The sequence below is a fragment of the Ascaphus truei genome, chromosome 22, assembly GCF_040206685.1.
Source record: "Ascaphus truei isolate aAscTru1 chromosome 22, aAscTru1.hap1, whole genome shotgun sequence".
Lineage (NCBI taxonomy): Eukaryota > Metazoa > Chordata > Amphibia > Anura > Ascaphidae > Ascaphus > Ascaphus truei.
In genome coordinates, this window is record NC_134504.1 from 4315762 (window position 1) to 4341731 (window position 25970).

General features: G+C 47.8%; 1 protein-coding gene across 2 annotated transcripts in view; it reads left to right on the plus strand.

Annotated features, from left to right (window-relative positions):
- STX8 (syntaxin 8) overlaps nt 1-25970 on the plus strand; it is a 106777-nt gene that overhangs the window by 65752 nt on the left and 15055 nt on the right. For both annotated transcript variants that reach the window (XM_075579690.1, XM_075579691.1), the window contains exon 7: nt 18691-18792. In XM_075579690.1, coding sequence (XP_075435805.1) covers nt 18691-18792 — 102 coding nt within the window. The remainder of the gene's footprint in view (nt 1-18690; nt 18793-25970) is intronic.

The window sequence follows — 25970 nt, forward strand, 5'->3', positions numbered from 1 at the left end:
TCCACACCCCACATCTCCATTAGTAATACACGGTTGCACAGTCCTGTAGCACAAAGATACGACAGACTTAGATCTATGAAGAGTTATCCATCCTCTCCGACCAATGTATTAATGACCTAGCAACCGTATCTCTGGTGTCCAGAAGCAGGCTTGTGACAACGTTCACAATTTAGAGTGTAACACTGCCCAGGTCAAGAGAGGACTTGTTTTGAAGGGACATCAAAGGGGCATCAGTCCCTGTCTTATATGTAGAGAGAGGTTCTTTTGGTTTAATCCAGCGATGGTAGCCTTGGCACAAAGAATGGCATTTATACACTGTCCAGGCCTTTTTCATCCTGATCGCATTTTTCTTAGATTATGTAAAACATATATATATATTATTTGGGAATGCTACAGAAGGTGTTACTGTTTAACTGCTGCATTAACCTTTTCTGTGATGGAGGGGAATGCAGTGCATTATAATACGTTTTGTTTCTTGTATAATATTTTTGCAGGCACATGTCCCTGCCCCGCAGAGCTTACAATCTCATTTTTGGTACCTGAGGCACAGGGAGATAAAGTGACTCGCCTAAGGTCACAAGGAGCCGACACCAGGAATTGAACCAGGTTCCCCTGCTTCACACTCGGTGTCGTTGGTTTCAGTCAGCTTTACTCACTGAGCTTCTACTCACTGAGCTGCTTCTTCAGTGTTATGCATTTCTCTGGTAGAAAATGAATTTGAGCACTGTCCTTTGGAGTGGGCGAGTCCAGTTTGAAAGCTGAAGCCTGTCCCGTGTTGCTTGGGGGCAAGTCATTATATCAAAACTGCTTGCCACAGGGGTATCCTAAGTAAATTGGTGTGAGGCTTTCCAACAGCCTCGGATTACAGGGGCCTATTCATTAAGGTGTGGCACTGTGGATTCGGTTCTACCACATAGAAACTTCCGTAGGGGTTTCCGTGCGATAGTGCCAGATCTGAAGTATTGGACTTTAGTGACCACTGCTCATAGACCATGAGTGGCCTACTCCAGTCCTCAAGGGCCACCAACAAGTCAAGTTTGAAGGATATCCCAGCTTTACCATAGGTGGCTCAATCAGTCTCTGCTTCATTACAGGCGGCTCAATCAAAGACTGAGCCACCTGTGCTGAAGCAGGGATATCCTTGGTACCTGGCCTGTTGGTGGCCCTTGAGGACGGGAGTTGACCACCCTTGCCCTCGGAGCTTATTCTTTCTCAGCCAAAATTCCCCTTTGACTTCAATGGCCAGTGTTGACCGACATGGCCGGTCAGCTGATACAGAATACGCCCCCTACATCAGTTGGGGGGTCTGTGCTACTTTGGGTACTAAAATGGTTGTCTCCACGGCAGGGATATATTGTGTCCGTTACAGCGCAGCACACACCAGCCGCGCAATTATTGGCGTATGTCTGCTGTGTTTCTCTTAGCAGAGTGGTATGGGGTACATGCACAGCACACACGCAGAACAGATGGTGTTATTGTAAGTCAGACGATATTTTTTTTGTTTAATTGCCTTCGTTATGCACCTGTATTTTTTGGTCTGCAAATATTTTTGTTAGATGTGTAAGGGTTTCTGAGCTCCCATTAGGGATTCTTTTAGGCTGTATGTCATCTGATTAGAGAAACGTGCGTTGACCCCATGACAACAAGAGGCGCCCGCCATGCACGGGATTGTGGGGGAATGAACTTGGGGCACTGCCAGTGGTACGGGGGCTTCCAGCTCCTCCGACTCCCCGACTCCCCGACCCCCCTTTCCAATACAGCCAATATCTCCCATCAGGTTCCCTTCTTCCATACGCCGTGACATTGCTTCTCTGTGCTGGCGAAGATTGTAGTTTCAATTCATTTGAACGCACCTCCACGCTTCTCTAGCGCTAGGCAGAAGATCACAGCATCTTAGATCGCGCCCGAGAGAGCGATGATCATCTTTAATCACCATTGGTAAGAAGGTTTTGGTGGTGGGATCTGGAAGGGCATTCGGGGTTATTTACATACATAGGTCCTTACAGTGTTCGTTTTCTCTGTTTAGGAGATATTACAGACATAATAAGGGGTTTGTGCCGGTCACCACCACCACCACTCGCTCCAAGAGGTCCATGTATCGAGGCAAGTCTCTTCCTTTGTCTCTTGGCTCCATTGTGTCATGGTAGCTCATTGTAATTGTGCCCGGTGAGTGCCGGCGGGAATGTCGGTAGACGACGCACAGATTGTAATGGGGTTGCTGCCAAGTCAGGGATTGCGCAACCTCCTTGGTTAACGGTCAACTTCATAAGAGAACTGGTTTGTGTGTGTCTGCGTTTGTGAACATCCCCGATAAGAAGAACAGTGGTTATCTATCTGTCCTGCTCCCTTTTTCTCTGTGCTGCAACATGTTCAGTTACAGAACGCGGCCCCAAGCAGACAAAATGGCAGACAAAAGCAGGAGTTACGATGGATTGTATCCCTAACATTATGAAAAATACCCTGCGTTTAATGTTTGTAGGGGATTTGGGACAGATTCACTAAGTGGTGCTTCACCATATGACACCCTCGGGAAGACACCTTGCAGTCTATTTCAGGGGCGGCCAACTCCAGTCTTCAAGGGCCACCACCAGGCAGGTTTTAAGGATATCCCTGCTTCAGCACAGGTGGCTCAATCAGTGGCTCAAGGATTGAGTCACCTGTGCGTGAAGCAGGGATATCCTTAAAGCCTGACCTGTCGGGGGCCCTTGAGGACTGGAGTTGGCCACTCCTGACCTATTCACTGGAATGGACCATGTTGTGTCTTATGGGATCGCCCTGCTTAGTTAATATGGGCCTTTATCTTGACTTTACTCTGTCATGTCAGGAATGATGCCTGATGGGGTAATTTCCACGGATTATCTCAAACACTTAATGCCATGTCAGAGCGCTCCGTAGAACCCAGACAGATAGCAGTGGCAGTTGACACGGCAGAATCCAGGTCTGCGTGTAGAACAAGCTATCCCTGCCTCCTACATCCTCTTATCGGCCTTCAATTTCACGTGCTTCCAATTAGAGGGCCTGTTATCCGCAGCCAGATAAACTGCAAGAGGATATTCCAAATACTTCTCCTGCTAAATAGAGCCCTCGCCTGCATCGCATTATTGGGACTTCTGACCACATCTGGAAGGGAAACGGTTCCAGTAACATTAAAGAGTACTATTTGGGTTGGCACGCTGACACTGTGGTATATGCCAATTGGTAATGGCTCTTGGAAGCCCTTAAACTCTCCCTGAACTATTCCCTCGAGAAATCATTCAATTAAGTATGGCTAAAATGTGAACCCCCTTTGAGCCAGGGCAGGAAGGAGCTGTTGATCTGGACTAACCCCCTGTTACAGCATATTGGAGAAGCAGTGGGGGTTCAGGAACAATATGGCCTGCTCGTTTCACGGTGTGTGTATTTTAATTGTGCAACTGTTGGTCGGGACAGAGCTGCAGTTGACACGCTGCTTGGATCTGGTTGAGTGGTTAGATCTGGGTGGGGGTGGGGGGGGTGGGGGAGGTTGTTGTAGCGATGCCCATATTCCAAGTATTTGGGCAGTTCTTCTTATCACTTATTTGTGTGGTGCCAACGTGTTCCTCGGCGCAGTCCAATGTGGGAGGGAGGACAATAACATTGGATGACGAGAGCACATGTATGTACGTATATCTTTATTTATATAACGCCATACAGGCACATAGCGCTTCCCAGCAGTAATGCACATGACATCATATAACACATAGTGGGAATAAACGCTTGAGACATAAAACATTTTGAAAATGAGTCCCTGCCCCGAAGAGCTTACAATCTAAGTAGGGAGAACTTGGAGACAGTAGGAGGGTGTACTAGTAAGTGCGTCTGCAATAGGCGAAGGTTGATGTATGAGGTGTGTAGTATGTTACATGTTAAGACAAACGGAATACATAGGAAGGAGGTTTCTGGCTCCGAGAAGCTTACAATCTAGAAGATAAGATGTTACACTGCAGAATATTATAATTGGGACATCTGAAAGTTTGCGTCTGTAATAAAGGTCCGATATGGGTTTTCGCTCCCCAAAAAGCATTGTTAAATATAAGAAACAAGATGATAAACTCTCTTACGTTTGACTCGGGAACACAGGAATGTAGTAATATGAGGTGGGGATGTAATGATGAACACAAGGAGGGGTTAAAGATCATACTAGTCACAACTGCTTCCACTATGCTTGGGAGAGACACAAGAGTTTCCTGAATATGGTGCGGTCAGGTTGGAGAAGGCCTGGACTCGGGGCCTAATCTGTAGCTCATGTTGAGACGTTGTCATGTTCCTTTCATCTGCATTGCAAGGAGGGAAGATGTATAAAGTCAGTATGTTGTGCTCCTCGTTATCAAGGAGCGTTGGCCATATACAGTACAGGAAGTGTTGGCCATATACTGTACAGGAAGCGTTGGCCATATACTGTACAGGAAGCGCTGGCCATATACTGTACAGGAAGTGTCGGTCATATACTGTACAGGAAGTGTCCGCCATATACTGTACAGGAAGTGTTGGCCATATACTGTACAGGAAGTGTTGGCCATATACAGTACAGGAAGTGTTGGCCATATACTGTACAGGAAGCGTTGGCCATATACTGTACAGGAAGTGTCGGTCATATACTGTACAGGAAGTGTCCGCCATATACTGTACAGGAAGTGTTGGCCATATACTGTACAGGAAGCATTGGACATATACTGTACAGGAAGTGTTGGCCATATACTGTACAGGAAGTGCTGGACACCAATATCGCTGCATCCGTTTTAGCGGGGTATGTCGCCCATTCCTTTTAACCTTTTCCGTGTCCTAATGCACAGGCGTCACCGTCTGAGGGCCAAAATCTGTGCGATTTTTGGGTTCGTAATGGAAAAGATCTGGTATTTATCAGCAAGACTCCCATTTAAGTCTTCTGGCTGAAAATCGGTGAGGGAAATCGGTGCGCGGCTGACTGGAAATCGGCGCGGCTGACTGGAAATCGGCGCGGCGCTGACTGGAAGTCGGCAAGGCTGGCTGGAAATCGGTGCGACTCGCAGATAAAAAGTGAGAGTTGATTTGTCTGCTAATGACCTCCAGGGAATGGCCCAGAAAGAGTTAACACGGATTTCCCTCCCCCTATTTAATACTGAATAATTATTAGACTGCTGTTGTACCAGCCGACGACAAATATTTTCTCTTGATGTATCCTGAACCTGCCCATGAATAATAATTTATTCCCAGTTCTGAAAGGAAAACAGTTAAAATAATATATATATATAATTTTTTTTTGTGTGTGTCTAATTTATTGCATATGTTGGCACCGGGATAATGAGCCAGTCTTTGGAGCCGGGCTGAGCTGTTCCCTGGGAGTGTTTAATATGGTGGTCTTGGCAACGCTCCATCAAATACACTTAGCATATGGCATGTTCGTAATGGAGGCAGAGTGTTGGAACGCTGCACCATCGTATTCTGAATGTGCCGGTCATTACAGGTCAATAAAGGGCGGTGATTAGCTGCCATCCATCATTGTGCTGGCACTACGTGGTTCCACTACTTTTTATTTGCACTTTTAACTTTCTTTTCTTGGGGGGGATACATTGCAGACCCTTCTGGGACTTCGTGAAGGGGGTTTGCTGCTTTATGTTCAATAAGGTTATAAGGCGTGCCCCTGAATTGAACTGGTTTGGGCTCTTTATCACTACTTTTTAGGGTTATGGCTATAGGGCAATCTTGGTTGAACAAAATTGTCATCTGGCGATATATCATTAACGGGAAACTGTTATCGGGATCGATCTGAAAGCCGCATTGTACATGAATATAGGGCCAGGAGGACGCAGATTAAAACATAGAGACCTCAAAGCTAGAAATAGGCGTTTTTCTTTTTGGACGGGCCCTATGGGTATCGAGGAAATTCCCATTGAGCCCAAGGCATGAGCTGACCCATAGGGTCGGGACTGGCCCAGTCTATCCAGGAATGATCAAAAACTAGTACTCTCCCACCCTCTCTCATGGTGGACGTCTCTTCAACTTCCTTGGCCTCGTCCAGGTTGAAGGCTCGCTTGCTTGCTTGCTCTCGAGTGCCGTGATGTCACACGCTGAGCAAGCAGGAGCGATTCTTGGCCTAACTGTAGCGCGCGCGGGGGGGGGGGGTGTGTGGCCGTGACATCACGCAGCTGGTTCGCCCAAGCATACGTTCCCGTTAAACGCACCTTTTCAAGGCGACCTATCTAACACTCTCCTGACTGATTTCTTTCTCTTTCGTCCCTGGCTTTGATGGCCAAACCCTCGCTAAGAAACTCACACCCGTCATTCCTTGCGTCTCCCGTCCCCTCCTTCTAAAGTGTAAGGAGCTCCTTCCTCTTGTCTGTTTGCCTTTAACATACCGCATTTGAATGATTACAGGGCGACCCTGAATATAAGGCGACCCCCTAATTTCAGTAGTAGCTGGAAAGAATAAAGTTTACACACACACACACTCACACACACACACACACACACACTCACACTCACTCACACACACTCACACACTCACACACTCACACACTCACACACACACACACACACACACACACACTCTCTCTCTCTGTCTCTCTGTGTCTCTGTCTCTCTGTCTCTCTGTGTCTCTCTCAACTAGGGTTGCCAGGTGGATTCACCAAAAATACTGGACACAATGGTGAAAGGTGTGACACGTTCAAGACATCACATACACACACATATATACACGTGGCTCAATCACTCCCTGCTTCAGCACAGGTGAACAGTCTTCGACTGAGCCACTGATTGAGCCACCTGTGCTGAAGCTAGGATATCCTTGAAACCTGACCCGTTGGGGTGTCCAGAGGACTGGAGTTGAGCACCCCTGATTTATATCACTCTGTCCCTCCATTGTACCGCACTACAGATTATGTTGGCGCTTAACAAATGGCCAGCGATGATAATAACATGGAATCGGAACTTGCAGTGAGCCGGCTGTTCTGTTCATCCCATTACATCCTGATGAAGACAAGCTTGGGATTCCGGGACCCGATGGGTTTCTGAAGGCGGACAGCGATGAAATAAAAAATACCGTTTACCGTCTCGGTTTGGGAACCACGCCCTCGGAGAGGAATTCATAGGTAACAGGCGGCTGCCCCCCCCCCCCCCCCATATGGGTTTAAATTATATGTTCAAATCTTTCCCTCTTGTTCAAAGTTGGATATTGAAACTAGATTTTATTAACCCTTTGAGTTCCGTAGTGCCATGCCCCCTCCAGGACTCCCGATGGCGTGATCGCTGCGTCACGGAGGAGTGACGGGCAGCTTTCGCCCAACGCACGCAATCTCCCCTAGCAAAACGAGCAGGATTTTTTCGAACGCTCCTATCGCCCGAACGGCCCTTCGGAATTTCAAAATAAGACGGCGTTGGAAAGAGCGAGGAGGGGTCCCTTAAAGTACCACTCCCCTTCCCCCCCCCCCCCTCAAATAATGGCGATCAGATTTATAGAGCGCTACGTGGGAAGAGAAAGGTGGGAGTAATAAGAAGATCTAGAAAAAGAGCGGATAAAGAACTGAAGAGAGGGAAGATGAGAGAGCGCAGAGGATGAGCGGAGAGATGTCTCGCGGCCGCAAACGCGGAATCAGATCAATGTTTATTTTGTTACGCAAAGGGAAAGCACAGCAGCTGTGGCGTCAGACATATTTAATGCGTTCCCGGCGATTGCAGTAACCAGGGGGAAAATGGCACGGAGGGGGTGTAATCTGAGAACAACACGTGTAAAACATCCATGGGCGGGACGGGGAGCGCTGGCGCACACAGGTTCCGTGTAGGGGAAGAAATCGCCCGTGTCCTGCCAATCAATCACACCAAAGCAACGTGTTCCTATGCATCATCTGGGTGAGGGGGGGAGGTGGGGGGCGGAGGGGGAAGGAGGAAGGTAGATAGGGAGAGAGAAGGGGGAAAGAGGTGGAGGGGGGAGAGGAGAGGGGGATAGAGGAAGGTGGATGGGGAATGAGGTGGATGAGGGAGAAGAGGGGGATAGAAGTAGAGGAGGGAGAGGAGAGGGGCATAGAGGAAGGTAGATGGTAAAAGAAGTGGAGGGGGGAGAGGAGAGGGGGATAGAGGAAGGTAAATGGGGAAAGAGTTGGGGGAGGGAGAGAGGGAAGGAGGAGAGGAGAGGGGGATAGAGGAAGGTAAATGGGGAAAGAATTGGAGGAGGGAGAGAGGGAAGGGGGATAGAGGAAGGTAAATGGGGAAAGAGTTGGAGGAGGGAGAGAGGAGAGGGGGATAGAGGAAGGTAGATTGAAAAGAGGTGGAGGGAGGGGAGAGGGGGAGAAAAGTAGGGGGGGAAGAGGTGGAGGGGGGAGAGGAATGGGGGGAGGAAGAGAAGGGGAGTGAGCGAGAGACGGGGGGGGGGGGTGCCCACAAACACATCCCAGCAACATGCTGCTCCATTTATCTCTGCGTCGTGTTTGGGGGAAGCTAATAATATTACGTGGCTGGGACAATCCCTGCTACAGGGGCCACTAACACGGCACTTCTCCTCATGCTGTAAGCGTGTGACACTGATCTATCACTTCTCCTCATGCTGTAAGCGTGTGACACTGATCTATCACTTCTCCTCATGCTGTAAGCGTGTGACACTGATCTATCACTTCTCCTCATGCTGTAAGCGTGTGACACTGATCTATCACTTCTCCTCATGCTGTAAGCGTGTGACACTGATCTATCACTTCTCCTCATGCTGTAAGCGTGTGACACTGATCTATCACTTCTCCTCATGCTGTAAGCGTGTGACACTGATCTATCACTTCTCCTCATGCTGTAAGCGTGTGACACTGATCTATCACTTCTCCTCATGCTGTAAGCGTGTGACACTGATCTATCACTTCTCCTCATGCTGTAAGCGTGTGACACTGAAATCTATCACTTCTCCTCATGCTGTAAGCGTGTGACACTGATCTATCACTTCTCCTCATGCTGTAAGCGTGTGACACTGATCTATCACTTCTCCTCATGCTGTAAGTGTGTGACACTGATCTATCACTTCTCCTCATGCTGTAAGCGTGTGACACTGATCTATCACTTCCCCTCATGCTGTAAGCGTGTGACACTGATCTATCACTTCTCCTCATGCTGTAAGCGTGTGACACTGAAATCTATCACTTCTCCTCATGCTGTAAGCGTGTGACACTGATCTATCACGTCTCATGCTGTAAGCGTGTGACACTGAAATCTATCACTTCTCCTCATGCTGTAAGTGTGTGACACTGATCTATCACTTCTCATGCTGTAAGCGTGTGACACTGAAATCTATCACTTCTCCTCATGCTGTAAGCGTGTGACACTGATCTATCACTTCTCCTCATGCTGTAAGCGTGTGACACTGAAATCTATCACTTCTCATGCTGTAAGCGTGTGACACTGATCTATCACTTCTCATGCTGTAAGCGTGTGACACTGAAATCTATCACTTCTCCTCATGCTGTAAGCGTGTGACACTGATCTATCACTTCTCATGCTGTAAGCGTGTGACACTGAAATCTATCACTTCTCCTCATGCTGTAAGCGTGTGACACTGATCTATCACTTCTCATGCTGTAAGCGTGTGACACTGAAATATATCACTTGTCATGCTGTAAGCGTGTGACACTGAAATCTTCACTTCTCCTCATGCTGTAAGTGTGTGACACTGAAATCTTCACTTCTCCTCATGCTGTAAGCGTGTGACACTGAAATCTTCACTTCTCCTCATGCTGTAAGTGTGTGTCACTGAAATCTTCACTTCTCCTCATGCTGTAAGTGTGTGACACTGAAATCTTCACTTCTCCTCATGCTGTAAGTGTGTGACACTGAAATTATCACTTCTCATGCTGTAAGCGTGTGACACTGAAATCTTCACTTCTCCTCATGCTGTAAGCGTGTGACACTGATCTATCACTTCTCATGCTGTAAGCGTGTGACACTGAAATCTATCACTTGTCATGCTGTAAGCGTGTGACACTGAAATCTTCACTTCTCCTCATGCTGTAAGTGTGTGACACTGAAATCTTCACTTCTCCTCATGCTGTAAGTGTGTGTCACTGAAATCTTCACTTCTCCTCATGCTGTAAGTGTGTGACACTGAAATCTATCACTTCTTCTCATGCTGTAAGTGTGTGACACTGAAATCTTCACTTCTCATGCTGGAAGCGTGTGACACTGAAATCTTCACTTCTCCTCATGCTGTAAGTGTGTGACACTAAAATCTTCACTTCTTCTCATGCTGTAAGTGTGTGACACTGAAATCTTCACTTCTCATGCTGTAAGCGTGTGACACTGAAATCTTCACTTCTCAAAGCGTGACACTGAAATCTCACTTCTTCTCATGCTGTAAGCGTGTGACACTGAAATCTATCACTTCTCATGCTGTAAGTGTGTGTCACTGAAATCTTCACTTCTCCTCATGCTGTAAGTGTGTGACACTGAAATCTTCACTTCTCCTCATGCTGTAAGTGTGTGACACTGAAATTATCACTTCTCATGCTGTAAGCGTGTGACACTGAAATCTTCACTTCTCCTCATGCTGTAAGCGTGTGACACTGATCTATCACTTCTCATGCTGTAAGCGTGTGACACTGAAATCTATCACTTGTCATGCTGTAAGCGTGTGACACTGAAATCTTCACTTCTCCTCATGCTGTAAGTGTGTGACACTGAAATCTTCACTTCTCCTCATGCTGTAAGTGTGTGTCACTGAAATCTTCACTTCTCCTCATGCTGTAAGTGTGTGACACTGAAATCTATCACTTCTTCTCATGCTGTAAGTGTGTGACACTGAAATCTTCACTTCTCATGCTGGAAGCGTGTGACACTGAAATCTTCACTTCTCCTCATGCTGTAAGTGTGTGACACTAAAATCTTCACTTCTTCTCATGCTGTAAGTGTGTGACACTGAAATCTTCACTTCTCATGCTGTAAGCGTGTGACACTGAAATCTTCACTTCTCAAAGCGTGACACTGAAATCTCACTTCTTCTCATGCTGTAAGCGTGTGACACTGAAATCTATCACTTCTCATGCTGTAAGCGTGTGACACTGATCTATCACTTGTCATGCTGTAAGCGTGTGACACTGAAATCTATCACTTCTTCTCATGCTGTAAGTATGTGACACTGAAATCTTCACTTCTCATGCTGTAAGCGTGTGACACTGAAATCTTCACTTCTCCTCATGCTGTAAGTGTGTGACACTGAAATCTTCACTTGTCATGCTGTAAGCGTGTGACACTGAAATCTTCACTTCTCAAAGCGTGACACTGAAATCTCACTTCTTCTCATGCTGTAAGCGTGTGACACTGAAATCTATCACTTTTTCTCATGCTGTAAGCGTGTGACACTGATCTATCACTTGTCATGCTGTAAGCGTGTGACACTGAAATCTTCACTTCTCAAAGCGTGACACTGAAATCTCACTTCTTCTCATGCTGTAAGCGTGTGACACTGAAATCTATCACTTCTTCTCATGCTGTAAGCGTGTGACACTGAAATCTATCACTTGTCATGCTGTAAGCGTGTGACACTGAAATCTATCACTTCTCATGCTGTAAGTGTGTGACACTGAAATCTCACTTCTTCTCATGCTGTAAGTGTGTGACACTGAAATCTTCACTTCTCCTCATGCTGTAAGTGTGTGACACTGAAATCTTCACTTCTCCTCATGCTGTAAGTGTGTGACACTGAAATCTTCACTTCTCCTCATGCTGTAAGCGTGTGACACTGAAATCTCACTTCTTCTCATGCTGTAAGTGTGTGACACTGAAATCTATCACTTCTTCTCATGCTGTAAGCGTGTGACACTGATCTATCACTTGTCATGCTGTAAGCGTGTGACACTGAAATCTATCACTTCTTCTCATGCTGTAAGTATGTGACACTGAAATCTTCACTTCTCATGCTGTAAGCGTGTGACACTGAAATCTTCACTTCTCAAAGCGTGACACTGAAATCTCACTTCTTCTCATGCTGTAAGCGTGTGACACTGAAATCTATCACTTTTTCTCATGCTGTAAGCGTGTGACACTGATCTATCACTTGTCATGCTGTAAGCGTGTGACACTGAAATCTTCACTTCTCAAAGCGTGACACTGAAATCTCACTTCTTCTCATGCTGTAAGCGTGTGACACTGAAATCTATCACTTCTTCTCATGCTGTAAGCGTGTGACACTGAAATCTATCACTTGTCATGCTGTAAGTGTGTGACACTGAAATCTCACTTCTTCTCATGCTGTAAGTGTGTGACACTGAAATCTTCACTTCTCCTCATGCTGTAAGTGTGTGACACTGAAATCTTCACTTCTCCTCATGCTGTAAGTGTGTGACACTGAAATCTTCACTTCTCCTCATGCTGTAAGTGTGTGACACTGAAATCTTCACTTCTCCTCATGCTGTAAGCGTGTGACACTGAAATCTCACTTCTTCTCATGCTGTAAGTGTGTGACACTGAAATCTATCACTTCTTCTCATGCTGTAAGTGTGTGACACTGAAATCTCACTTCTTCTCATGCTGTAAGCGTGACACTGAAATCTTCACTTCTCCTCATGCTGTAAGTGTGTGACACTGAAATCTCACTTCTTCTCATGCTGTAAGCGTGACACTGAAATCTATCACTTCTTCTCATGCTGTAAGCGTGACACTGAAATCTTCACTTCTCATGCTGTAAGCGTGACACTGAAATCTCACTTCTTCTCATGCTGTAAGCGTGACACTGAAATCTATCACTTCTTCTCATGCTGTAAGCGTGACACTGAAATCTTCACTTCTCATGCTGTAAGCGTGTGACACTGATCTATCACTTGTCATGCTGTAAGCGTGTGACACTGAAATCTATCACTTCTTCTCATGCTGTAAGTGTGTGACACTGAAATCTTCACTTCTCAAAGCGTGACACTGAAATCTCACTTCTTCTCATGCTGTAAGCGTGTGACACTGATCTATCACTTGTCATGCTGTAAGCGTGTGACACTGAAATCTATCACTTCTCCTCATGCTGTAAGTGTGTGACACTGAAATCTTCACTTATCCTCATGCTGTAAGTGTGTGACACTGAAATCTTCACTTCTCCTCATGCTGTAAGCGTGACACTGAAATTATCACTTCTCATGCTGTAAGCGTGTGACACACACAGCCGAAATCACTGCATCTTTGCGTCACTGCTGCGTCCTTACTTTGCCGACGTCTGATACCGTAATAAAGTTGTTCTCCCTACTCCATGTATTTTCAGCTCCTATGACCCCTTGGCTGCTGCTTGGGAAACAAAATGGAGGCCACGCGGGCCAATAGGAAGCCACAACATCATCCGTTGCGGCTTCCTACTTGCCGACGTGAGGCGGGGTCTTTTATATACCAGGAAGTACCAGCGCTACCTTTCCTGGCATGCCTCTAGACCTCAAGTCTTCGACTGTGCCACTGATTGAGCCACCTGTGCTGAAGCAGGGACTGATATAGCCACCTGTGTTGAAGCACGTACTGATAGAGCCACCTGTGCTGAAGCAGTGATATCCTTAAAACCTGACCTGTTGGGGGGAGGGGAGGGATCTTGAAGACTGGAGTTCAGCACTGCCCTAACGCAGGTCGCATATACTGTAATGTACATCGTTTAAATGTGTCTTTTTGCAAACCTGGCTTTCCAGGGCAGATTTACATCGCTATTAAGCGCATATTAAACAGTCATTCAAGTAGTTTCATGCCTGAGCGCCTTCACTGTATGACGAATCCAATATACGTTGCTAAATGGGCTTAGTCTGAGTTCGCATGTCCCCTAACCCCCCAGCCAAAATAAATAAGGGAAGAAGCAGCGTCCTTTGAATCAAAGCCGGCTAATTGCATTTGAGTTGCTGCTTTATATATTGTTTTATTTTCAAAGGATCCCTTCTCTGCCAAGCTTTTGTGGAAATATATTATCTCTCGCAAGCAGCCCAACCAAGAACAGAAATCTTCCTCCCCCCCCCTCCCCTCACCCTCCCCTCCCTCCCCCAGCCCCCCTCCCGAAAGGAATTGGCCTCTTTTCATCTCGGCGAGTTTGATTTAATCATTATTTGTTGACGTTTTTTCGTACGTATCCCGCCAGGACCGGAGATAAAAAATAAATAAAACTAACCCCCTTGAAATATTTATTACAATTCTGCTGTACGGGGCGAGGTCTTCTAGTCGCCCGTGTATCGGCAGAGCACTCGGCCCGTGTACCGGCTTCGGTGACATTTGTTATTGGGGGTATTAGAAGTAAAAATACCTGAATGTCTATTAATCAGTGCCGCGGAATATGCCGAGAAATACTACTTGTGTTAGGGGTCAGACTTGGGGGATTATTCTGTAAGCCGCAGGTTAGCCTGTTTTTTGGCTGAAATTCCCCATTGACTTCAAATGCGGAGTTTCAGCCAGAAACGGCCCTATCTCCAGCTCCCCATCCCCTGCTCTCCATCTCCTGCTCCCCATCTCCTGCTCCCCATCCCCTGCTGCCCATCCCCTGCTCCCCATCCCCTGCTCCCCATCCCCTGCTCTCCATCCCCTGCTCCCCATCCCCTGCTCTCCATCTCCTGCTCCCCATCCCCTGCTCCCCATCCCCTGCTCCCCATCCCCAGCTCCCCATCCCCTGCTCCCCATCCCCTGCTCCCCATCCCCTGCTCCCCATCTCCTGCTCCCCATCCCCTGCTCCCCATCCCCTGCTCCCCATCCCCTGCTCCCCATCCCCAGCTCCCCATCCCCTGCTCCCCATCCCCTGCTCCCCATCCCCTGCTCCCCATCCCGTGCTCCCCATCCCCAGCTCCCCATCCCCTGCTCCCCATCCCCTGCTCCCCATCCCCTGCTCCCCATCCCCTGCTCCCCATCCCCAGCTCCCCATCCCCAGCTCCCCATCCCCTGCTCCCCATCCCCTGCTCCCCATCCCCTGCTCCCCATCCCCTGCTCCCATCCCCAGCTCCCCATCCCCTGCTCCCCATCCCCTGCTCCCCATCCCCTGCTCTCCATCCCCCGCTCTCCATCTCCTGCTCCCCATCCCCAGCTCCCCATCCCCTGCTCCCCATCCCCAGCTCCCCATCCCCTGCTCCCCATCCCCTGCTATCCATCCCCTGCTCCCCATCCCCAGCTCCCCATCCCCAGCTCCCCATCCCCTGCTCCCCATCCCCAGCTCTCCATCCCCAGCTCCCCATCTCCTGCTCCCCATCCCCAGCTCCCCATCCCCTGCTCCCCATCCCCAGCTCCCCATCCCCTGCTCCCCATCCCCTGCTATCCATCCCCTGCTCCCCATCCCCTGCTCCCCATCCCCTGCTCTCCATCCCCAGCTCCCCATCTCCTGCTCCCCATCCCCTGCTCCCCATCCCCTGCTCCCCATCCCCTGCTCCCCATCCCCAGATCCCCAGCTCCCCATCCCCAGATCCCCATCCCCAGCTCCCCATCCCCTGCTCCCCATCCCCAGCTCCCCATCCCCTGCTCCCCATCCCCAGCTCCCCATCCCCTGCTCCCGATCTCCCACTCACCCATAGCCCGCTTCCCCATCGTCTAGTCCCCATCGCATCGCCTGCCCCCCGTCGCCTTCTTCGCTGGGTATAGAAGAGCCCTTGATGGGTAAGAATTCAGCAGTTTGGCACTACATTCAAACATTATTGTACCCGTGACAGGGGGATCACAACTCCAGTCCTCAAGGGCCACCAACAGGCCCGGTGTTGAGGATATCCCTTCTTCAGCACAGGTTGTGCAGTGGAAGACTGAGCCACTGATTGAGCCACCTGTGCTGAAGCAGGGATATCCTTTACACATGGCCTCTTGGTGGCCCTTGAGAACTGGAGTTGGCCAATGCTCTGTGTCAAAGCTGGCGTGTGTTTTAGCGCACAGATATGACGCGGGGCTGTTGAAACAAATGGCGTGCCTCTGGGCTACATTTAACACAATATCTTTTGAGTAACATCATTGACATGTTAAGGGAGGGGCGGAGTAACTTTGGGTCGACCTGTATGTACCATGAAGCCTAGAGGTGACCAGCACCCAAACTCTGGCATGGCCAGCCTCTTGCGCTGTCTCTGGCTATTCTTGCTTTTCTGCAGCCCTGTGCTATGTAAGGGTTTGCTAGCGTTCCTTCGGCGTGTGTTCAGATACTCACCGGTGTGTATGTCCAGTGTACTGGAGGCAGCTCTGGCATTATAATGGGTTAAACTGGAAACGGTACAGCTCGTTCCACGCCGCTGATATTTGCTCCTTAGCACTTTCTGGGGCAGAGGAAATATTTAGGAGATGAGAGCTTTTTTTTGTTACCCTGAAGGGTTAGTGCAGATCCACCGACGTAACTAGGAAAGCGCACAGAGAACCGGAGCAGTATCCAAGCATAACAGCCAGGGCAGGCCGTGTCACGGGGCTCGCGCTGTTATTAAGTCACACGCGGTATCTTGTTGGACACGCGGAGGTCGGTAGGCAGCATTGCAATCTTGGGAGGCCATGGGTCACCGGTCTTTTCCCTTTGGTAGCATGGAGACTAACACCCACGTCGGGTCCCAAAGGTGCTACTCAGGATTTTGTGCTTACAGAGAGATTTGTATTCTATCTTTGGGCTGCATTAAAACAAGGGGGGGGGGGCGGCGCAACTCCAGTCCTCAAGGGCAACCAACAGGTCAGGTTTTCAGGATATCCCTGCTTCAGCACAGGTAGCTCAATCAGTGCCTGCTTCAGCACAGGTGGCTCAATCAGTCTCTGAATTCTAAAGTCACTTCGAATGAGCCATCTGTGCTGAAGCAGGGATATCCTTTAAACTGGACCTGTTGGTGGCCCTTGAGGACTGCAGTTACACCCCCCCCCCCCCCCCGCATTACAGTAATCCTCTTATTTTTGAAAGCGATGCCTGGCCTCCGTTGGCCCGTGTTTCCAAATCACGTTCCCCTCGTCGGTCCTTAACGAGGGAGCTTAGTTGGGAGAATACAGCCTTCTCCTCCATCTCCTTCGGCCTCGGCGTTGTACGGAGTAGCAGCGGCCGCGCGTTTCCGGGCTTTGCGCCCATGCAATGTGGACGGCCTCGCCGCAGGGGACTTCACCTGCATTGAAACGAACGGGGGCAGCAAACCTTCCCCCGACACGGGGAACCGGCTTACTGAATAGGCCCCAGTAACTGTTCGGGGCCAGAGGACACCTTGCGGGTTTTGATTTCTTATCGCGATCCACGTTGCACAAATAGGGTGGCGGGTTGATCCGTGGTAGGTAAAACGTTGAGGCCTTCGTTGTGTTTATGTTCACAGCCAGAATCTTAACCTGCATTTCCAACACTAAGGGGGTCATTCTTTATGCACCAAAAAAAGCAGTTCGGGACGTTGGCGACCGGGGGAAAAAAACCCTCATTTAAGTCAAAGGCTACTACGCTGGATCCAGAATAAAGTCCGCAATGAGTAGTGAATATATCTATAGATAAATGGTTTGATTTTAATTTAAGTAACACTATTTAGCATTGCACCTAAAACACTAGTACAGGAGCGGCCAACTCCAGTTCTAAAGGGCCACCAACAGGTCAGGTTTTCAGGATATCACTGCTTCAGCATAGATAACACATTATGACTGCACCACCTGTGCTGAAGCAGGGCTATCCCTTATACCCGGCCTATTGGTGGCCCTTGAGGACTGGAGTTGGCCACCCCTTCACTGGTACATAACCCTTTATATCCGGCAAGCTGGAAGCCCCTGAGGTCATTGCCTCACCCATTAAAATAAATGAACAATAATGGGTCCCCATAGATGTTCATGGGATCCCCCTCTACAAGAAATGATCTGTCCTCATAGAGTTCGAGGTACCTACATGACCGGTTTGGGTCATAGAAGAGCTTGGTTCTTGAGTGTGTTACCATGTACATTTTTTTGTTCGATTCATCGGAAACATCCAGTGTTGGTGGGTTCCCCGTGTAACCTCCAGATTGGTGCTTGAGGGTTCCCCGTGTAACCTCCACATTGGTGCTTGAGGGTTCTTCGTGTAATCTCCAGATTGGTGCTTGAGGGTTCTCCATGTAACCTCCAGATTGGTGCTTGAGGGTTCCCCGTGTAACCTCCAGATTGGTGCTTGAGGGTTCCCCGTGTAAGCTCCAGATTGGTGCTTGAGGGTTCCCCGTGTAACCTCCAGATTGGTGCTTGAGGGTTCCCCGTGTAACCTCCAGATTGGTGCTTGAGGGTTCTTCGTGTAACCTCCAGATTGGTGCTTGAGGGTTCTCCGTGCGACATCCAGCTTGGTGCTTGAGGGTTCTCCGTGCGACATCCAGCTTGGTGCTTGAGGGTTCTCCGTGCGACATCCAGCTTGGTGCTTGAGGGTTCTCCGTGCGACATCCAGCTTGGTGCTTGAGGGTTCTCCATGTAAGGCTGCGTCCACACTAGAGCTAAGAGCGCGGCGCTTGCCGAGTTTAGCTCCTGTAAATTAAATTGTCCCGTCCCCACTCACGCGGTGAGCGCGCTCGTGCGCAGGCACGCACGCTCTCCCAAGCTTGGCGCTTGGGGAGACAAAAAAAAAGAGAGTTTGAAGCGCGCTCAACTTGCCCGCAATGCCACCCCGTCCGCGTTTGCAAAATAGGCAGGACACCCGGCGCTGATACTTAGAGAGCTGGTGACGTCGCCGGTCTCGAGCATGAGTGTGGTCAGCGCCAGCTGGGCCACAGCCTAACATCCAGCGTGGTGCTTGTGGGTTCTCCATGTAACAGTTGGACGGTTAAAGACCTTCTCCCTAAACTCTCCTTTTATTTCTCCCTTTAGAGATAATCGACGATCTCACGAACCTGGTGGAAAACACGGACGTGAAGATTCGCACCCAGACCCGGAACGTGAAGCTGGTGGACAAGAAGTCTGGCTCATGCGGTAGGTGCCCAAATAACGCCCCCTCTCCCTCCTTCACGAGAAGGTTTCCGAGTTACCCCCTGTCGGTCAAGATGGGGGGAGTGGATGGCGCCGAATGTTTTGACGCCGAATGTTTTGACGCCGCTTCTACTTGTCTGGTTTGTCTCATACCCCCGCATGCTCCTTTATTCGCTCGCTGAGCGTGCGCGCACTGAGAACAGCACAGGAAACGGGGGCCCATTTTAGCCCCTCCATTGCCAGAGGACTCCTTCCCCTGCGGTGCGTTCCTAGCCTTGCCGGTAGCCGAAATCGGGTTACTAACGGCCACCTTGGCACGGAGGGGTTAAATATGCGATCTCTTTGGCCACCATGCAGCTTGCCAGAGAGAGCGCGCGCTCGTAGCATTCCCCGGACGCTTGATACATCGGCTGCGGGTTCTTTTCCAGGGGGGGCGCTGGATTTATATTCTTGTGTTGTATTTTTTTTTTAAGCAGCGTCAGGTTGCCAGGTGTTTGAAAAGCTGCCAGATAGCAGGAATGTGTCCCCCCCCCCTTCTCCAGCCCAACCCCCCCCCCTTCTCCAGCCCAAACTCCCCCCCCCCCCTTCACTTTGAATTTTCGAAACACCATTTTTCTCATTCTTTCAATATGAAGACAGAATTGTGCGGCACTGGCGTTTATTAACCCTGTGAGGGAGAAAGGAATCCTATACTTGCACGCATATATAGGTATACGTAGAAATACATGTGTATTAATCTCAAACAAAGTGCGCGCGCGTGTGTGTGTGTGTGTGTGTGTGTGTGTGTGTGTGTGTGTGTGTGTACGTACCATACGTGTGTGTGTGTGTATATGTATGTATGTACGTACCGTGTGTGTATGTGTGTATATATATATATATATATATATATGTGTGTATAAAACACAATGGAGTCCCGATGGAGGCTCTCAAGAGTGTATATAAAAAACACTTTTTTACATACCCTTTTGTTGTGCCTATCTTTATCTTTTTACACATATATATATATACATACATATATATACATGCACACACATATATATATGCACACACATATATATATGCAAAAGGGAATGCAAAAAAGTGTTTTTTATATACACTCTTGAGAGCCTCCATCGGGCAGCGCTGAAACGTTGAGTCAATAAAAGACACTTTTCTGTATACCTTTTTGATGTTCCTATCTTTATCTTTTCTATATACAGTACTGGTGTGGTACTTTAATAGGAGCGCCCATTCCTGTACTCCCAAATCCCTGTGTGTGTGTCTGTGTGTGTGTCTGTGTGTGTGTGTGTATATATGTTGTATGTATATCTACATGCATACAAAAAACTGTTCTTGATAATAATAGTTTTTATATCAATCAAACATTTTTTCATTGCACCGATATTTCATTTAAAATTGTGCTCTACGTAATCTCTCCGATGCTCTCGTTATCCCCACCCCGCCCCGCTCTCAGGAAAGACGTCTCGCTTCTGTATGTTTCATTAATGAAAACAGAAATGCATTGAGATGTTCGCCCCGCGTTCCCAGAATCCTCAGGGATTCAGTCCGGACAGACGGGGTTAGGAATCCCCTTACCCATCACAGCCACAGATATACGTTTCACCGGGAAACAAACATGCCTCTGCCGGCAGATAAAGGTGCACTGGACCACCCAGTCTCCCCATTTTTTTCCCCCATGCCGGGCACCTTTAACTCTAAAATACATTTTAATGTGAATATTGTTTGTTTCGTATACATCTGTCTCCCTAAGTAAATAGTTTGGAGTATCAGTAGCATTGTATGTAACACTAGTTGGTGTCACTTGTATTACAAGGTAGGAGACCGTGGAGTAGAATTGTTTGTTCCATTGACGATGAAAGAATTAGGAGCTTGGATGGCTTAATTTAAAAAAAAATTCTAATTGTACACAGCATGGTTTTCCATGCGACAGCGTTTGGTACGCAGTGGCAATTTCCTTTGTTAGCACAGCGTGCTGGGGGCAAGCGTTAAGGAATCTTAAACCCCAGCAATCCGTGCTCCTGCTGTCCACACAGGGATTAAAAGGGAAGCCCTCAACTTGCAGAGAGAGGCCAGTTCCTTACAACCCTAAAAGTGGACAGAGTGAAAGAAGGCTAAGTGGATTAAGGGACCAATTTGTTTAGTTCTCTTTGATTTGAGGTGGAGTTCAAGGTCACTGCTCCCAGTCTGAGATCAAGGTCACAGACAAGAGTGGCAGCTTTCAAATACCAAAGATGAGCCAAACTTCACATGTTGCCATTGTAATCACCCTCCATGGGTGGCCCTTGGCTGGAGACTCGAGGACATTAGGATTAGGATTCAAAGGGATGGCAAACGGCAGAGAAGTCAGTCAGGGAAGCAGAACTGAAGAGTCAGGAAGCCCTCCGTAAGACTGGTCTGATCACGGGAGAAGGGACATCAAACTCTGAGCTTCTAGAATTCCAGAGCTATGGCGCCCAAGCCGTTTCCATGGATGAGTTATCTGGGCACTTGTGTCTTTGTTACACTAGAACACAAGGCTGGTACTAAAGCAGAAGCTTGTCTTCAATGGTCTACTCATCTGCTTATTAAAAGGGTGTTTGGGGTAAACAAGATACAAAACTCCTAAAATGTTTTCTTGTGGACGGACACTCAACAATCACCGGAACCAAAGAGTTTACAGTTTCATTTGGAGTGTGCGATGGTAACGAGATAGTTGAAGGTTACAGAAAGCCACTACTGGGTGTTGAATCAGGATCTTCTAGAATCTGGCGTTTTACTCACAAGGCCAGTCCTCCCAACCCTGGAAGACTTCCATTTCAGCGACATGTCACTCTTCTATCTGTAATACACATCACTATATATTCCTAGGCAGATTTTCACATCGTGAGGAGTGGAGTGCAGGATGCACGTAAACACGAACATGGACCTATACACTTGCACTTGGAAAGATGATACCAAACCGTGTTAGATACATGCAGTGGATGCTATATACATATGTACATTGCAGTTGATGCAGTGGCTGAAGCATATATGCAGTCTGTTTGATACACATGCCCCAGTATGTTTCATACATCTATTTCTTTTCATATATGAATGCAATATCCTGGCTGAAGAAGTGACATCATCAATTTTAATATTCTCTGGCTCTGGGTAAATACCATGAGGTTGGGACATTGGGCTTCTGATGATCGGCTTATCCTGCAGTCCAACCTCACTGCGTAGCCAGAAGCCTGGAGGTATTAACACTTAATTTTAGGTCATCTTGACCAATCCACGCGGAGAAAAGAAAGGATAAATGTAGGCGTTAGCGTGATCCGGACTTCCAAAAACTGATGAGACGCTTCTCATCGTAGGCGCTGCGGAGCTGTGCCAAGGTATAGTGACAGTCAAAAACACAATACCCAATGCACATCCTTTTAACGGTTCAAAGGTTAACCCCATCACCCCACCTCTTTTATTAAAGGGATGACCTATGAAATGTTTAATGAGTGACCAGCTTGATGCAGCACGTTTAAGAACCTAGACATAAGACCGACTGTGTGATAATGTGCTACCCGTGTATCACAGGCTTGTACACAGCATTCACTAGTTTAGGGATGCAGTATTGTACCATCTGTGACTTTGGCATATAAAGCTACACTCCCAATTGCACTCTCTTCAAAGAATTCCGATGTAGACTGTAGGTTCTTGGTTACAGTCAACCCCTCTGCTCTCTTCCCTGTCCCCTCCAACTGCCAGATCCACAAAAGCCTGGTAAGTGAACGTGACATTACCCCAAGTTAGTCACGCTATGCCTTAACATTCAAAACCCAACAACGAGAAGAGAAGTCTTGTTTTTGGCCGAAAAGCGCATTGCCAAGGCCCCCCCCCGTAACCACACATCTGTGTGAGGTTTAGGTGGGAGGTTTAGGTCTCTAGGTAAGTCCTTTGTGGCGTCACGCCTACGGTATGAGAAGGAGATAAGCAACGGGTCGTTGTTTAATTTGGATTCGTGTTAACCTCCGGGAAAATACCGTCCTGGCTTAATGGTTCAGTGTCGGCCCGTTTTAGCCCAGACAGGGTTAAACATATTAACCCCTTCATCCACCTCTGGTATTGAAGGGGTGCTTTTAGTAACCACATTGACTTAGAACCTCATATGTTGTTCCATCCGTAAGAAAAATGATTTTAATCTCGTGGAGGCTTACGTGAGCGTTTAATTTCCTGACGCCCAGAAGCACCGCTGCCCGTCAAACCAAGGGTTGGCTTTCATGCGGCACAGACATACGGTTTAATAATAACGCTTTCGAAAGATCGTTTGGACTTTTGAGATGACGTGGGGTTTTATTTAAAAAGAGATCAGAATGAGATAATAGTGTTCCTTTGGCCCGGGAACTTGAAAGTGCTTCAAAGGGCATTTCTAATATACTTCAGATCCGCGATGTTGGGAACGGAGCCACAGGTGTGTCCGTAAACATGGCAAAGTCAAGCGGCAGCTGTACCGCTGGGATGAGAACATCGACTGGAGGCGCTAGGGAGACGTTATAGGGAGCGGTTATATGGGGTAATAGGAGAAGTTATAGGGAGAGGTTATATGGGGTAATAGGAGGAGTTATAGGGAGCGGTTATATGGGGTAATTGGAGAAGTTATAGGGAGAGGTTATATGGGGTAATAGGAGGCATTATAGGGAGGGGTTATAGGGGGTAATAGGAGGAGTTACAGGAAGGGGTTATATGGGGCAAAAGGAGCAATTATAGGGAGTGGTTATATGGGGTAATAGGAGAAGTTATAGGGAGAGGTTATATGGGGTAATAGGAGAAGTTATAGGGAGAGGTTATATGGGGTAATAGGAGGAGTTATAGGAAGGGGTTATATGGAGCAATAGGAGGAGTTATAGGGAGAGGTTATATGGGGTAATAGGAGGAGTTACAGGAAGGGGTTATATGGGGCAAAAGGAGCAATTATAGGGAGTGGTTATATGGGGTAATAGGAGAAGTTATAGGGAGAGGTTATATGGGGTAATAGGAGAAGTTATAGGGAGAGGTTATATGGGGTAATAGGAGGAGTTATAGGAAGGGGTTATATGGAGCAATAGGAGGAGTTATAGGGAGAGGTTATATGAGGCAATAGGAGAAGTTATAGGGAGCGGTTATATGGGGTAATAGGAGAAGTTATAGGGAGAGGTTATATGGGGTAATAGGAGCAATTATAGGGAGTGGTTATATGGGGTAATAGGAGGAGTTATAGGGAGTGGTTATATGAGGCAATAGGAGAATTTGTAGGGAGCGGTTATATGGGGTAATAGGAGGAGTTAGGCAGGCAGCTAGTGTAAAATTTGTGATGTAGACTCTAGATGAGGGAATATTAACCCTTACCTGGTGGTACACTTTGTATTAAAAGCCTAGTTACATAGCTCCCCCAAATGAATTTAATTTTTATAGTCTTCTATAAGTGGGAACTTGATATTTGAAAGCCCGGTATTGAGCGCTCACGAGAAGACTAGGGTCGGTCTGTGTTGATTTTCTCTTCAAGCATGTTGTAGGGGAGGACAAAAATACAAGAAGGGCCCTCCCTCCATAACCCCCGTCCCTCCAGCTCATTATCCCCCCCAGTAAAGGGTCTCACACCAGCTTTATTTGCCTAATAAACCAGGGCTTCAATGGCCTAGGAAATGCTTCCATTTTCCAGCCAAGGCCTCCTAGTAACGGGCAAACAGAGACCCTACAGCTTGCGCCAGAGAGACAACAAGGGGAAGGGCGAGGGGGATCTCACCCCTCATTCCACGTCCCGCTGCCCATGACAGCAGGGAGCCTTTATTTGAAGATCCCAGACCTCAGAGTCACTGCCCTATTGTTATCCCGTACGAGAGCTTCCAGAAAAGGGATATTAATGTATTCCAGAGATCAGCGAGTCCCAACAGCTCCCCCACCCCAACTCTCCCTCTCTCGTTCACCTCCCCCCAATTCTTTCTCTCTCTCTTCATGCACTTTATTTGCAAAGGAGAGGGTGAGGGGGTTGCTGGGTGTTTGTGTGGTCGATGAATGCTGCGCGGGGGGGGGGGGTGAGCGATAAATCGCCCTTGGAGACAGAGAACAAGTATCATCTATTCCAAGGGGTTTACACCCCATTTGTTTCATGTGTAGAAGCTTAGAAAGGGTTTCATGTAAACCCTTTCACTGCTGGAGAAGGTCACCAGCAGGGACCACCCAACTCCGGGCACATGGCAACAAGGAACACTTTGGTTCCTCTGTCAATGTGGGGATACCCGAGCTTACAATATCAGCGAGCATGCCCAACGGAGGCCCCCGTAACACCTTTATTATACGTTTACCAATAAACCCTGTGTATTTCTGGGTATATTTGTATGTTCTGATGTATACAGGAAGTGTATAGCAGCCGTGATCATTTCCTATCGCGCCTTTATCAGACCCGTCATTATTCTTCTTCAAGCTGCTTTAATTAGCTGAAGGTTTCCAACTTCAACCAATGGGAGACGGGTAGGCGAGCGCTCGTCCGCTCTCGCGCACGCTTAGAAATCGGTACTGTGTGTGTGTGTGTATATGTGTGTGTGTGTATATATATATATATAACTCCTATTGAACTATGTATTTATATAGAGATACGCACACGCGTGTTTGTATGTATATGTGTGTGTATATACTGTATATATTTAGAAAAAAGGAAGGAGCGGTCTGTGGAATCCGGAAGCGGAGCACAGCTACAGTGGAAAAAACAGGGGCTCGCTCATCATGGGGATCGCACTGCTGCGTTTGTGAGTACTCTGCCTGTTATGCTTATACTCTTATTTCAATAGCGGTTTATGTCTGTTTCACTGATTTAGCTGATTTGCCCATTATGGTATATATGAGGGACAGTCAGCTTTTCACAGAGACTTACACATAAATCTATGTTACCATACAGGCATTATGCATTGAGTCTCACGCAGCGTTCATTGCTGGATTACCCCCAACACCAGTGATCTTTATTCCTTATCACACCAAATAGCCGGCTATAACTGAGCCCTGATCATTGGGCCTGGTGCCCTAAAAACCATTTTTAGAAAAAAGAAGAGGCACAGACATTTATTCAATAATAGGTGTAAAATGGCGTGTGTGTGTGTGTGTGTGCGCGCGTCTATATAAATACATAGTGCAATAGGAAGAGTTTTATATATAAATACACAAACACACACCGCCTCCCTCTCTCTCTTCTCGGGACTCCG